At 48.4% G+C, this 13256-nt stretch overlaps 1 protein-coding gene across 3 annotated transcripts in view; it reads right to left on the bottom strand.

The window, feature by feature from the left end:
* LOC122539019 (irregular chiasm C-roughest protein-like) overlaps positions 1-13256 on the bottom strand; it is a 179072-nt gene that overhangs the window by 119829 nt on the left and 45987 nt on the right. For 2 of the 3 annotated variants that reach the window (XM_043673582.1, XM_043673583.1), the window contains exon 2: positions 3135-3263. The exons of the other annotated variant lie outside the window; for it this stretch is intronic. In XM_043673582.1, coding sequence (XP_043529517.1) covers positions 3135-3263 — 129 coding nt within the window. The remainder of the gene's footprint in view (positions 1-3134; positions 3264-13256) is intronic. 3 annotated transcript variants of the gene reach the window in all.

Here is a 13256-nt window from a genome sequence, read left to right as displayed (position 1 = left end):
CGCGTTCCCTTTTCACCGCCGGCGGGCTAAAGAGCGAAACGAAGTTCACCGAGAATGGCGAAAGCGTTAGAATTTAAACAAAAAGCTTTAAAGAAAAAGGGACCGACCGGCGCGAAACACCGGCGAATTTCGCAAGGAATTTCGGTTGAAATTTTAATCGCAGGAACGTAGCTACACGTGTATTTTGTACACGGCCAATCCCCCAAAACCGAAAGACAACGAGCACTCGCGAAAATTAGACGGTGTTTGCGACCACATCGTTTCACGAGGCAAAGCGGGGAAAACTGGCATCCGAGATTAGCATTGAAAATCGTACGTAGGACCGTACACCGAGGGGAGAGCGCATGGTCTTCACAATGGCAATTTACAGAGGAGCTTTCGACGGGCAGCTGCAATGAACTCGAGTCGCAATTGTGTCGATAACGCGGCGAAAACGAATCAAGCGATCGAGATAAAAAGAAAAAGAAAAAAAAAAAAAGAAAGGAAAAAAGAGATGAGACGACGCAAGAAACGAAAAGGTGGAAAGGAATCGTAGGCCAGAAGGAATTTCCTCGAGCTTCGAGCTCGCTCAACGCCGTTGAAGAATTTACAACTCCCACGCGCATCACCCGCCCTCCCGGCCGCACTTGCTTCTTAAAACGACAACGATAAATCCCGAGCCCCGCGACCCCGCTAAATAACGAAACACGCGAGCCACGCGATTTTCCAGTAAATCCGTACTTTAATTCAAAGCCTCGGCCAGATTCGTCGGTCAGACGCACGCACGTCAACCGCATTTGTTTCGATACGTTGGAGAGGAAAGCACGTTCGCCCGACGCGCGACCGCGGACGTTTAAAAATCGCGTATGGAAAAAATTGACACACCTTCGTTGAATGAAATATCCCGGCGCACATCGTGGGTGAAGTGACTTTAAAACTAAAAATGACGGTCTTACGATTTCGAAATTTCAAAACCTTCTTCGTAAGTACATATACATCAACGCTCGAAGAAGTGACTTTGTTTAAATTAAAAATGACTTAGGATCTTAACAATTTTGTACTGAAACTTCTTTTACAACCTACGTATGTACATGTGTCAACGTTTGAAAACACCAAGACGTTTGGTTTTCTGGTAATTGCAGTGTGGTTTCTGCATGTTCGAATGGAAGAACATCAAAATTGCCAATTGTGTTACGAGAGTTAAGAAAGCGACCAGTTTCAGGTATCAGTCGAGTCGACGTGGTTCCAGGCGAAAAGAAGTGGGCGAGGGTTTAATTTATCGTTCGGCTGAACGAATTTGACGGACGATGCGAGGCGAACAAAAGCAAGACGCTGGTCGATTTGCCGCGTGTCTTTACGCGAGCTCTCTCTCAGCTGGCGTAAAAGCCGGGGAAAAAAATCAATGGCCAGCGGACCCGGCAGACGAGGGAACTTCTCTAGCACGAGACAATGGAGCAACGTCGGTTCGTGGCAGGGACGTTCATTCATTTGTCGCTTGGAAAGAGTTTCGCTAACGGATATCATCCTCCCTTCTTTCCTTGGTCCCCGGTTCGGGTCGCACCCCGCCGCCTAACCCAGTTCCAGTCAATTCCCTTCGATTCCGCTAGAATCGGGTTTTTTCCCTTCTTTTTCTTTATTTTTTCCTTTTTTTGGTCGTGCTCGTCGTCGATTCGAACACGGCCAGCGGTGGTGCCCTCGGCGGAGACGAGAGACGCTCGGAGAAACGCGAACCGCCCAAACCCCGCCGGACAAATGTCCCGGAGAAGTTCCGGGACTTTCATTAATCTTTCACGCGACCGCTCGTTGCGGCGATATTGACTTTCTGGCCATTTTCGTGCAGCCACCTTGCGGCCCGTGTTCGAAATTCCGGATGAAAAGCGACGGTAAACGCAGCTGAACAATCTCTGTTAATTGCTTTTCAACCGGTCAAACTGAATCCGAGACTCTCCCACCGCGGACTTCCATTATGCCGCCGCTCCGAAAGAATCGGCTGGCGTTTCCGTCGTCGATTATTTATCAGATGCTGATTACCACACGGTGACTCGCGCCGGGCTGCGACTTGCACTCGCTCGTACGATCGATTATCGGAACGCCCTGTTTTGGTTATTCTCTCCGGCCGGAGAGATGGGATCGTTAACACCTGCACCCAGAAGTGGCCCCCGACTTCGACCGGAGTGCCCGATTCGTGCTAAAAAGATGAAAATAACGCTGGTCGACCTACGCTTGCCCGCGAAACTTGTCCGGACTCCGGGCTCGAGGATTATGTTTGATCGGGAGCAAATTCCCAGTTTATTCTCTCTTCTCGGTATGATGTATGATTTTACGCGTGTGACTCGAGCGCGTTCGATGATATTGCAAACAGTATCGCACGAAAGGATACATAATACGAGTGGAGCACGTAAACTTTGGTCGGTATATTAAAAAAAAGAAAAAAAAAAAAGAGTCGTTTAAATTGTAAACGATTGTCGATAAAATTGTAAATTTCAATGGAAAATTGTTGAGAATTGATCATTTCGACCACTTTGGTGTTTTCTAGCGTTAACATCGCGACCATTGTCCATTTTTTCTCTTTTTTCGTTGGATGATGATTTTGCAAACAGAATTGCGAGAATCAGAGAATTCTCCCTCTTTGTCTCTGTCACGAACGTAGCCTCGGATGCACGGCAACAACTGTTTACAAACAAAATTTACGATCGATCGCTCGTAAAAGAAACAGTTACAGGGAAATCCGTGAAACACGAACGTCGTTAATAAGGTTGACAGGGCAGTTTCATTTACTGCTCGAATAACAACTCGTGTAACACCCTCCGACTAACGATATTGCTGTATACTCCGCGTCGTGAACCTTGCTATTTATAATATCAATGAACGACGGACTCGTCGAACGTGCTCGTCGCATGCAACCGCCCGTTGTTTTCTACGCGCGCGTTTTCTCTAGCGTGATGTGCCGTAAATTCGTTATCGACGCGATAACGCGGCCTATCGGCGACTGTACGCGACATCGAAAAGCCAGAGCTGTGCACGAAATCATGCTAACTGGGTTGTCGCCGACTTCCACTCCCGGATTCACCGCCGGGGCGGCTTTTTTCCCACTCCCTCGGACGGTCGTCGTCGTCGTCGTCGTTGTCGCTCGCCTGGAAATCTTATCGACTTACCTGTCCCGGTAACACGGAAGCAGCTTCAAGCCGATCTTCGTTAGCCTCGCTTCTCCAATTTTCTCGCCAGCCTCGCCGCTCCTCACCTTTTTCCCCCGCCGGTACTCGCCCCTGCCGCTATCTGCGTCCCTGCGGAGAATCAGTTTACATCTAATAATTCCCCGGTAATTCCCGCCTATTATACGAGGGTGTAAGTCAATTCCGCGTTAAAAGGGACCGTCGGCCGTAGTCGCGTTTCAAATCTAAACCAGAGTTTAAGAGGAGCGGGGGGAGGGGGCAGCCTTGCGGGAATAAAGACTAGACTCGGGGGGTCGCGGCGATACGAACGCGGGAAAGAAGAAACTAAGAAGATAAAGGAAGGAGGAAGGCAAAGAGAAATAGATGGAGAGAGAGAGAGAGACAGAGAGGTGAGAGAGATGGCGTTTTGCAAGCGCAGCGGAAGAAAAGTGCACGATTATTAGCTTTCTCCTTGCTACACCAGCACAGCCAGGGCTAGCCCACCCTCCCTTTCCGTAAACGGATTATAGGGGGCTTTGCTCTGTGCCCTTTCCCTCCTTCGAGGAAGAACAGCTACTTCGAGATCTAGTCGCGCCGTCAGAAAGAAGAACCTCGCTCCCTGATCGCGGCGGGGGGAGGGGGGAGGGGGGGGGGGACGCAGCAACAGCCAATTCGGGCCAATTTAATCCTGATTCAAGATCTGCCGTTCCCGGAACGGTAAATGAAACGGCAACGCGAGCGTTGCGACAAGAAATCGAGGCTCGAGCTGTGCTTGCTCGTTACCGCCGCGAACGTGCATCTTAAAACGGCAGCTGAATTTTCGGCAATCGTGACGCGAAAAAAAATGGCGAAACTACGTCTCGTAAACTTTCCTTCCTTCTTTTCGGTCAATTTACGCGATCGAGTTTCGTTTGTTTCTTTTTAGTCTTCTTCTTTTCTTGTTTTCCCCGACGTCGCAGCTACTTTGAAAAGGAAATTCCAAAGATTCGTTTAACGTTACTCGGAGATTGAAAGGAAGCAGAAAACGTTGCTTGCTCCTTAATGGGTTGAACGTCCCCTCGGTGTGTCCGCGGAAGACAACAAATTCTCGAAGCAACTTCTACCCCGAGTTCCAAGCCGATAAATTACATTTGGAAACCGTAACCGCATTACCGTGGACACTTGTTGAAACAAAAGAAGATAGCAACAAAGGAAAATACTAAAGATTACCAGCGCCTGGAAGTGTCCGCCAAGTAACAGTATTTTTGGTAGCGTGTTGGGACGCGTCATACGTCGCTGCATCGCCGCGTCGCGTCGCGCCGCCGGGTTAAATTAAGCGAGCAGGAGTGGTAATCTTTCGGAGCGCGATAAACTTTTCCAGACGCGAGTGCCAAATTGGCAAAGAGAAGATTTCTATTTTACTTTCACGACGATTTTTCGCTTCCCCGACAGTGCCTTCGACGATCTTCGTTCACTCGAACCGTTTCACTTTTTATCTCGGCCAGTTTGAAAAAGGTTTGCGCGCCCCTACACGCGTTTGATATTGATATTTGGAAGGGGCTCTCGTGATTTCCTAAATGACCGGTGATGTCAATTCGCGAAACTTTTAACGAGTCGCAAAACATCCGAGCTCCCGCTCTTTCGATATTTGCGTCCGATAACAAACCGTGTGTTACGGAAATGGAGCGAGCGCGAGTTTCTTGTGCTCGTTTACGAGAGACAAGACCAATATTTAATGAAAACCGTAGCGAATGCAGGAACAGTGGTAGCGCGGACTTTATTACGCTACGGTCGCCGGTACCGGCGAATGCAAATCAATAAGCAAAAGAACGGGAGGGGGGGGGGGGAGCGAATAAATGAAAGCACCGTGCAGTGACGAATGAGCTGCAATACAATCAACGCTTTAAAGTCTATAAAGAATCGGTAATAAATGTAACGCGCTACGATCCGACGGCCGTAAAGCACGCACATACACACACAAACACACGCACGCACGCACACACACACGCACACACACACACACATCGAGAGAACGCAACTTCCCGTTTCAGGATTTCAACTGCTAAGAGGAGATTGATGAAAGCAGAAAAACGGTCGGGAGATCTTTATCGATACGAGCTGCGAAGCTACGCGACGCGTAATTTCACCATTCACGCCATCGACAGAAATAAATAGCCGGAACGGCGCGGCGCGCGAAATCATCGCGAAATCTGGCAGAAAGAAATTCCGATTTACAATCGGAGTATCCCGTTGCTTCTCGCGCGAAAGTTCAACCATGATTGCGGCGAGGCGGGGAGAATCGATCCGGCGAATTTCGCTAGAAGACTAAAGGGAACCCGGCGGAGGCCGATCGGCGAGGGAATTCTTCAATTATCGCGCGCGTACGCGGCAGCCGTTCGCCCCTCGAACGTAATTTCGTTGAAGGGCCCTAGAAAATCTCGAATCTCGGCTGGTTTTTTTCGCGGTGCAAGCGCCACTCGACTCCGAAGTAACGGAAACCTTACGCGTGCGTGTTTAACCGCAACCGGGCACACGCACGCGAGATTACACGATCCGCGCGCGTCTGTCTGCAGGATCAACAACCGCGCGAACACCGGCGCGGCGGTATTTTCGGCCAGACGCGCGATGTTGGCAGCGGGCAGAAATCGCCCAGGCACCATTGGCGTAGAACGCCGTGAAATATCGATTCTCGAGGGTCGGTTCGCCGCAAAATACGACGCCGTGCTCGCCGCGCTCCGCTTCTTTTTCGTGCACCCTTGGCCGGGGCACGTCAACCCTCCACCCCCCCCCCCCGCTTTCCCTCCCGCTCTCTCGAGCTTTCGCGATGAAACAAACTTGCGTGGCAGACTGTGGTGGCCACCTACTATACACTTCTAACGCTCTATTCTATTCCGAATTTTTTTAATTACTCGACGAGCAAAAATTCTCTAACCCAGCAAGAATACGCGTGCAAAAGATTCACAGACTTGCCCCGTCATCTCTCTCCGTGGTTCCCCCTTTTCTTTTTCTTTCTTCCTGCGATGGAGGAAAGAGCTACAGGGGACGACACGAAGCACAACCCCTTTCAAGTCTCTCCGCCAAGCTTTTTATCGCGAATATAAAAACCGCTCCGTTAAAACGTTGTTCGACGCGAGAAATAACCACGTCCACGACGCTGAACAGAACCGCGGGGGCCATGCAGGGAGCGCGCAGCACCGCGAACCGGCGCCAAATTAAAAACGTTTTTCGAAAGACAGTGGCCAAGCCAGTGGTCTCGTCTTCTCTCCTTCTTCCTTCTTCGTCAATTCGTCAGGCCGCGCGGCACAAAAGCAATTTCTTCCCCGGTGCATTTTCTTGCCACCGCAAACGCGACACATTCCGACCCCTCGACCTCACTCGGCCGGCTTTGAGGCACGCGCGATGGACACCGACGCCGCGGCATTCGAATTAAAAACGACTCCAACGAACTTCCTTCTTTCTCTCTCTCTCTCTCTCTCTCTCTCTCTCTTTTGCTCTCTCTTTCACTTTCACAAGAGATGTCGACGCCACTGACTGCGCGCTTTTAAACACGGCCGAGACGTGCGATGCGGGACAAGGCGTCTCAATCTAAATAGAGATCCCATGTGTCTCTGTGAAGCGTGAGAACAGGTCGTTTGCCAGAGGAACGGGCGCGGACAAAAACCGTCCGCAGGATTATTTCCTTTCAATTAAAACGTTCCCGGGGTAATTGTTCGACACTCACCGACTGTCACGCTGGGGCTCTTCGAGTTCTCCTCTCCACCGTGGCGGTGGCCAGCGTGAAACGTGAAAACGGCGAACAGGGCGAATTTTCGCCGGCTCGCACGCGCGACGATAACTCTTTTAATCGGCCTTCTTTCGATTTGTTTTTTACGAAACTCCGTCGGCCGATAAATTTTATCAGGCCGGATTACGCTCCACCGACACGCACCCCCCCATCGACTGTAAAACGGCAAGTGCGACCCTTCTTTATCCACCTCCTCTTTCCTCTCTTTTCTTCATTTTTTTCTTTTCCCTTCTTCTTCTTCTTTTTACAAGAAACAGTGAAAAGGTCTTTAGCTTCTACGACTCCAGATTCTCCCCTTCTCCGCTTATCCGCCCGCTTCCCTTCCTTATCGAGCAAACGGAGAAATCTTCGATAAAGACAGCGTACAGAGAGAGAGAGAGAGAGAGAGAGAGAGAGAGAGAGAGAGAGAGAAGGTTATCGCCTCGAAAGTAGTTATTCGACGGAATTGATACCCAGCCGCGACCGCCCCGAAAGAAATGGAAGCGTCGGACCTCATTATTAAGTAAGAATCCATTACGGCGTTACTGCCACGCCAATAACGAAAGCCGACAGCCGCCACGCTGAATTATTCGTCTAACGTCGGTGCTACGAACGGACACCGAAAGTCTGTCTCAACTTTTGTCCTCATTATCCATTGGATTAACCTGTCAAGTGCGCCCGATTATTCCGTTAGCCGAGTTAGTCGTTCGGTCATACCGAAGAATATATATCGCGCCGCGCCGGTGTAACGCGACATCGAGATTTTCTCGTCATCCGCCAGGCTTTAGATTTCTCCCTCTGCCTCTGGCCTACATTTCGACTCGGCGAGTATTTTTCTCCACTACCGAGAATACTCGCGCGAGAGAGACGAGGGGTTGAGAAAGAGAGAGAGAGAGAGAGAGAGAGAGAGAGAGAGAGAGAGAGAGAGAGAAAATATTACGAAACTCTGCAACGAAGCAGGATTGGTCGGATTTCCCTGATTTTCCACGGCATCGTCGAGACGCTTTTGCCAGAAGCTTGCGAGCAAAAGCGCAACGCGACCGAAAACCGCCTCTTGTCCTCAGCCACTCTCCTCATTAAATCAGCTCGAGAGGTCGAACCACTCGAGCCGCGGCGAGCGTCGTCGAGCATCGTCGAGGGCACGAATTCTCCCTACATCCCTCCCCCCGCCGCCGCCACGTCTTTTGCGAAAACCTGCCGATGATATCGGAACACCATGTACAACGCCATGTTCGCGGTACAATTAACGTTCCGTGTCATACGTGGCTGCATTAATAACATCCGCCGTTCGTTTTGAAAGACACTCGTCGTGTATGTAGAACAAACGTTTTTTCTTCGTCGTTGAGCTTCGAGCATGTTTTTCGAGAGGGAAATATATTTCGAAAATTCGCCGGAGGGCGGTGCCGAGCGGTAAGCAATTTGACTCGCGCGGACGACATCGCGTTTGATACGGCGGGATTAAAAGTGAAAAATCGCTCGCTAGCGACAATTCAGTCCAATTCCCCTCAATTTTGAATTCTCAAAATGTAACAGAGTGGACTGGTAATCCAACCCCTCGAGTAGTATATCGTTAGATGCTGGATGCTCGATTTTATTTCGCGTTTCACGTTCCCCCCTCTCGTAACAGAGATTAGCGATGAAACGCGATTCGGCAGAGAAAATTCCGAAACCGGAGTAATAACTTTAACCCTTTGAGTTTTAATATCGAGTTACACTCGCGGCGCGAATTACGCGTGCTTCGATACGAAGGAGAGAGCAGATTGCAGCATCCACCGGAACGTGAATTTGAAATTTTCGACTTTTAATTCTCCGAATAGAAAGTTAACCGATACGTAAAGTTATACACGCAATTTTTACATCGGACACAACGCGACACGGGATTCCGCTAAAAAGTCATTTCGCATTCTACCGATAGACGGTTTTCGGATAGCATAACTCTGATAATATCAATCGGACATGGCAATACTTGCGTTTGAAACATGAGATATCACGAAATAACTAAAAAGAAAGTTTTATTATTTGTTTATTCAGTCGAAAGTTATTGCGTCTTGAATATATGAGTGAAATTGAAGAAGAAGATCGATACACTTTGAAATTTTATTACAAAATGTTGCTAAAAAAATTATTGACGCAGTATGAGTACGTGTGGCATAAAGCTAGCTCGAGCGTTTTCAGTCTGGAAATTTTTATGTCAAAGATGCACCTCGCTCTGGTCGATGAAATCGTGGAAAAAATTGAGCAAGACCGGCACATCAGCAGTCACGACATCGATAAGGAACCAAACATCGACCACAAAACCATTTTTAAATCATTTGGAGAAGGCTGGATACAAAAGGCTCGCTGTTTAGGTACCACGTGATTTAACACTGAAAAATTTAATAAATCGAATTTCTTTGGCACAAAATGGAGAGAATTTGGCTGAGAAGCATCCACTGTATAGTCGTGACCTTTAGAGTACCATCAGAGTGCCATTTGTTTCGGCCTCTACAGAACTCTCTTAATGGTAAGGTAAAGTTGACTTCAAAAGAAGCTTGTGAAAATCACGTGTCGCAGTTTTTCGCCCAGAAATCACACAGAAGTTCTACAGCGACGATATTACGGTTTTTACCTCCAAAATGGCAAACGATGGTCGAACGAAACGGCGCGTACTTTGTTCAACAAACTTCGTTTAAAATATGAAAACAACTCGTATCACTAAAATACGAAATTGCTTTTTACTCGACCAACACAATAACTAACGCTTATTGAAGATTGAGAAGGAAATTGTCAAATCGTTGCAGCTATCAAATCTCACATCAGCCAATTTTTCTCCAGAAGGGAAGGTCATCGATTTCGCGTTCTTTTCACGAAAACTCACGAGCTCGTCCGCGATTGTGCACGTACGTACACATGCGGTATATCATTATCGCGATTCGCGCCGTTGAGAACGACGCGTGGTCGCGCAATGGAAACGCAGGCGAGCCTGCAACACGGGCCGAATTAGATATTCACCGACAATGTTATCAAACGACATACCTAAGCGGCGCGAGACGGTGTATAAATCGAACAGCGTGTATTATTAAGAGACAGGCTGCGTATCGATCGCGACGACTGTAACATACGACCGGCACCGTTCCGCTCCGCTCCTGAGATCTGGGTGAGTGTTAAGCGATACGCAGTCGCGAATTCGCTGAACGAGGAACGTCCCAAAGAGGAACGACTCACTCCTCGCTGGAGTCGAGCGAATCGAGCGAAACGAGTCGCGGCTGAACGCGCGGTAGAGGCAGAAATTGAAACTCGGTCGAGTGCCGTTCGGTCGGCCAGCAAAGATTCAACAAAGATAGTTAGATACTCTAATTGAAAATGAAATTGCTTTTCTTTGGAAAAGGGAAAATAATATGCAAGCACACTCGTAGTTGGATGGCTGATGATTATTATCTGGGACACGGGAGCAGACGGGGTATCTAAACTTGGTAAATTGCGTCGAAGGTCTGTCGGTGAGGCAGAAAGTGAGGCGAGTATGTATGTACACTATATATATATATTTGTCGTTGGATGAAAGCTGCCTTTAAAAAACCAGTCCGACAACTTCGTCAAGGACTTGCAAGGTCGAGCAGCGTGTAACAAACAGACCTTGGGACAGATGCTACGTCAACAAGCCGAAGGTTGAAAATTTTAGCACCTGTCGCTTTCGATGCCGCCACCCGTGAACGGATGTGGCGGATGAGAGGCAGCTGGATAGAGAGAAAGAGAGAAAGAGAGAGAGGAATTGGTCGGAGATGACAATAAAAGAGGCGGATCAGGATCGATCGAGGCTGACGCATTGTTCCCCGGAATTCTCTCTTTCTCTCTCTCTCTCTCTCTCTCTCTCTCTCTCGATGACAATAACTTAAATCTATACGATCCGGAAGTGTACACAGTCTGGAGAGTACACACTTTTGCCCTCCGATACTTTAATGCGATTCCAATTCCTCTGTCGCGGTTTCTCAAAATATATACAAAGAAGTAGATATGAACAGTAGGTCGTTGATCGAAACATCGAGGAGAACAATGCGACAGTCGGGGAGAAAGAGAAAAGGAAACTCTTCCGTGGGGGGGAAGGGTGGAAAAGTTTCATCGTTTTGTATATGCACGGAAACGGAGAGATAGACGGCAACGAGACAAGGGGGAGGGGTTCATCGGTTTTTCGATTCTCGACGAGCTTTTTCGGCAAACCGAGAGCGGCTACAGCAACGCACTGAAGTAGCCAATTATGGAAGCGTACAATGGCAGGGAATTTTCGCGGCAGGAAGATCCGACGCGAAGGGAAGTTGGTTTCGAAGGCATCGGAACTATCGATTTTCAAATGCCGGTTTTTTCCGTCCGTACACGCGCTCCTTTTCCTCCTCCGATCGTATCCTATCGAGGAAACGATCTTGCTTTTATTTCACTCTTGGGACCTGGATATTTCGTTACGCCGGACTGAGCCGATGGTTCCTCTGTCTCTCTTCTCTTTCTCTCTCTCTCTCTCTTACTTTCTCTACAACCTCGTTCCTTCATCCCTTTCTCTACTGCACATTACACGGCCTCGACCATCAGCAGAGCACGTTCTCTGTCTCTCTGTCTCTGTCTGTCTGTCTGTCTGTCTGTCTCTCTCTCTCTCTCTCTCTCTCTCTCTCTCTCTCTTCATATTCCAGCTTTTCATAAACGTGACGTAGAACGCGATGAATTATCGTCATTACCGCAGCCATTCATGACAACCGCCTGTCTTCGATCCTGTTCTCGATATTCGACACTCTCGTATACGTGCCGCAACAGCCAGGCTAGTTTCAATGAATTACCGTCAGATCGGCGCAGTAATTGTAACCGCGTTAGCCGGAGCGTTAACTCGATTTCACACGTGGCACCGCGATTATCGTTCTCGCACTCTCGCCACTTCCATCTCGTTCTCCTCTCCTTCTTTCTTCTCCCCCTCTCGCTCGCTGGCCTCGACGCGTTCGAACCCATTCGATTCTTCGTTTTACGACTCGATCGTCCCCGGTGAACTTGCTCGCTCGCTCCGGATGGAGCCAAGGAAGCGTGAACGACTCGAGACGACGCGAGAGACCGTGGTCAAGCGAAAAGAAGCAGAACCGCACGTAACTTTCGGCTTCTCCCTCTTTCATCCACGATCCACCCGCTCTTCCCCCACTTCCAGCACCGGCGATGTTTAACTTGCCTTGGCGGATAAAGTTTCTTCGACGGATCGACACGATGAAACAAACGAGTTCTCCGCGGGTTTGTCGGATTAACATTTAACGCTGACGAAAACGGAGGCGGGCCGTTTCCAGAAGTAACTTTGTAGTTGGCCTGCGAGAGTTATTTCGGTATAGAGAGAGAGAGAGAGAGAGAGAGAGAGAGAGAGAGAGAGAGAGAGAGGGCGGTGTTTGCACCGGCGAGAGTAACGTTGGCGGTCCGCGTTTAATATTTCGCCGCGTTTCAACGTCATAATGCACGCTTTATTAGTGAAAAGGAAGCTTCCGTGGCACGATGTCTGACCTAGTAACTTCTACTTCTACTTTGACTGCACGCCTGCTCTACTATTACCAATCTCTGCTGCGAAATTGAACGTTGCAGTTGCGACGGTGTAACACGCTCTGGTTGCTCTCGCGCTCTCGTGATTTATTCAGTTGAAACTGCGTGCGATGTTAATTAAATAGAATTAAAAAAAAGAGAGAGAGAGAAAGAGAGAGAGAGAGAGAGAGAGAAAAAAGAAGAACACGCTAATGAATTAACGCAAGTGACAAGTTATTGCAGATTACAGGCGACATCCATCATCCATTGGTTCGTAATTTTTCATCGGTTAAGATAATCAGATGACGTACTTGTGAAATCTCGCTTGATTTATTATCATACTTGTTGATCCCGCGCCAGTGTAATTAACAACGATAATTTATAACTTATGTGACTTATAGAATTTCGCTAATGACAGCGGCTCGATTGTGCGTAAGATGGCGCCGATAGTCGTTTAGGTCCGCGGCGGAAGTTAATAAAATACATGTGTACACACAGGGAACACGTATCGCGTGTCATACAAACGAATGATCGATTAGTTCAGTCGGCTGTTGAAAATTCAATGTCGACCGCGGACTAATTTTTCATACGGCCGCGCCGATACAGCATGTAACTCGCTCGAATCACCGTGTAATTCCTAGTTCATCCCCTGCCGCTATAGTTATTCGACGTTATTTCGTTCGATCGCGCTGCGTGTGCGCTCGCTTTATTGCCCGCTGTCATTCAGCCACCTGTCATCCTTCGTTCTGTCATAATTAAAACAAAACAAAACAGAAAAAAAAAAGAAAAAACGCCTCGATTGTTTAGAATCTAACATTCTAACATTTTTACATTCGACGCAACGATCGATTTATCATAGCAGGGCTAATCTT

The sequence above is a fragment of the Frieseomelitta varia genome, unplaced genomic scaffold, assembly GCF_011392965.1.
Source record: "Frieseomelitta varia isolate USP_RPSP 00005682 unplaced genomic scaffold, Fvar_1.2 scaffold_188, whole genome shotgun sequence".
In the NCBI taxonomy this organism is placed as follows: domain Eukaryota; kingdom Metazoa; phylum Arthropoda; class Insecta; order Hymenoptera; family Apidae; genus Frieseomelitta; species Frieseomelitta varia.
The sequence above is the reverse complement of the archived record's forward strand: the minus strand, read 5'-3'. Positions and strand labels throughout refer to the sequence as shown.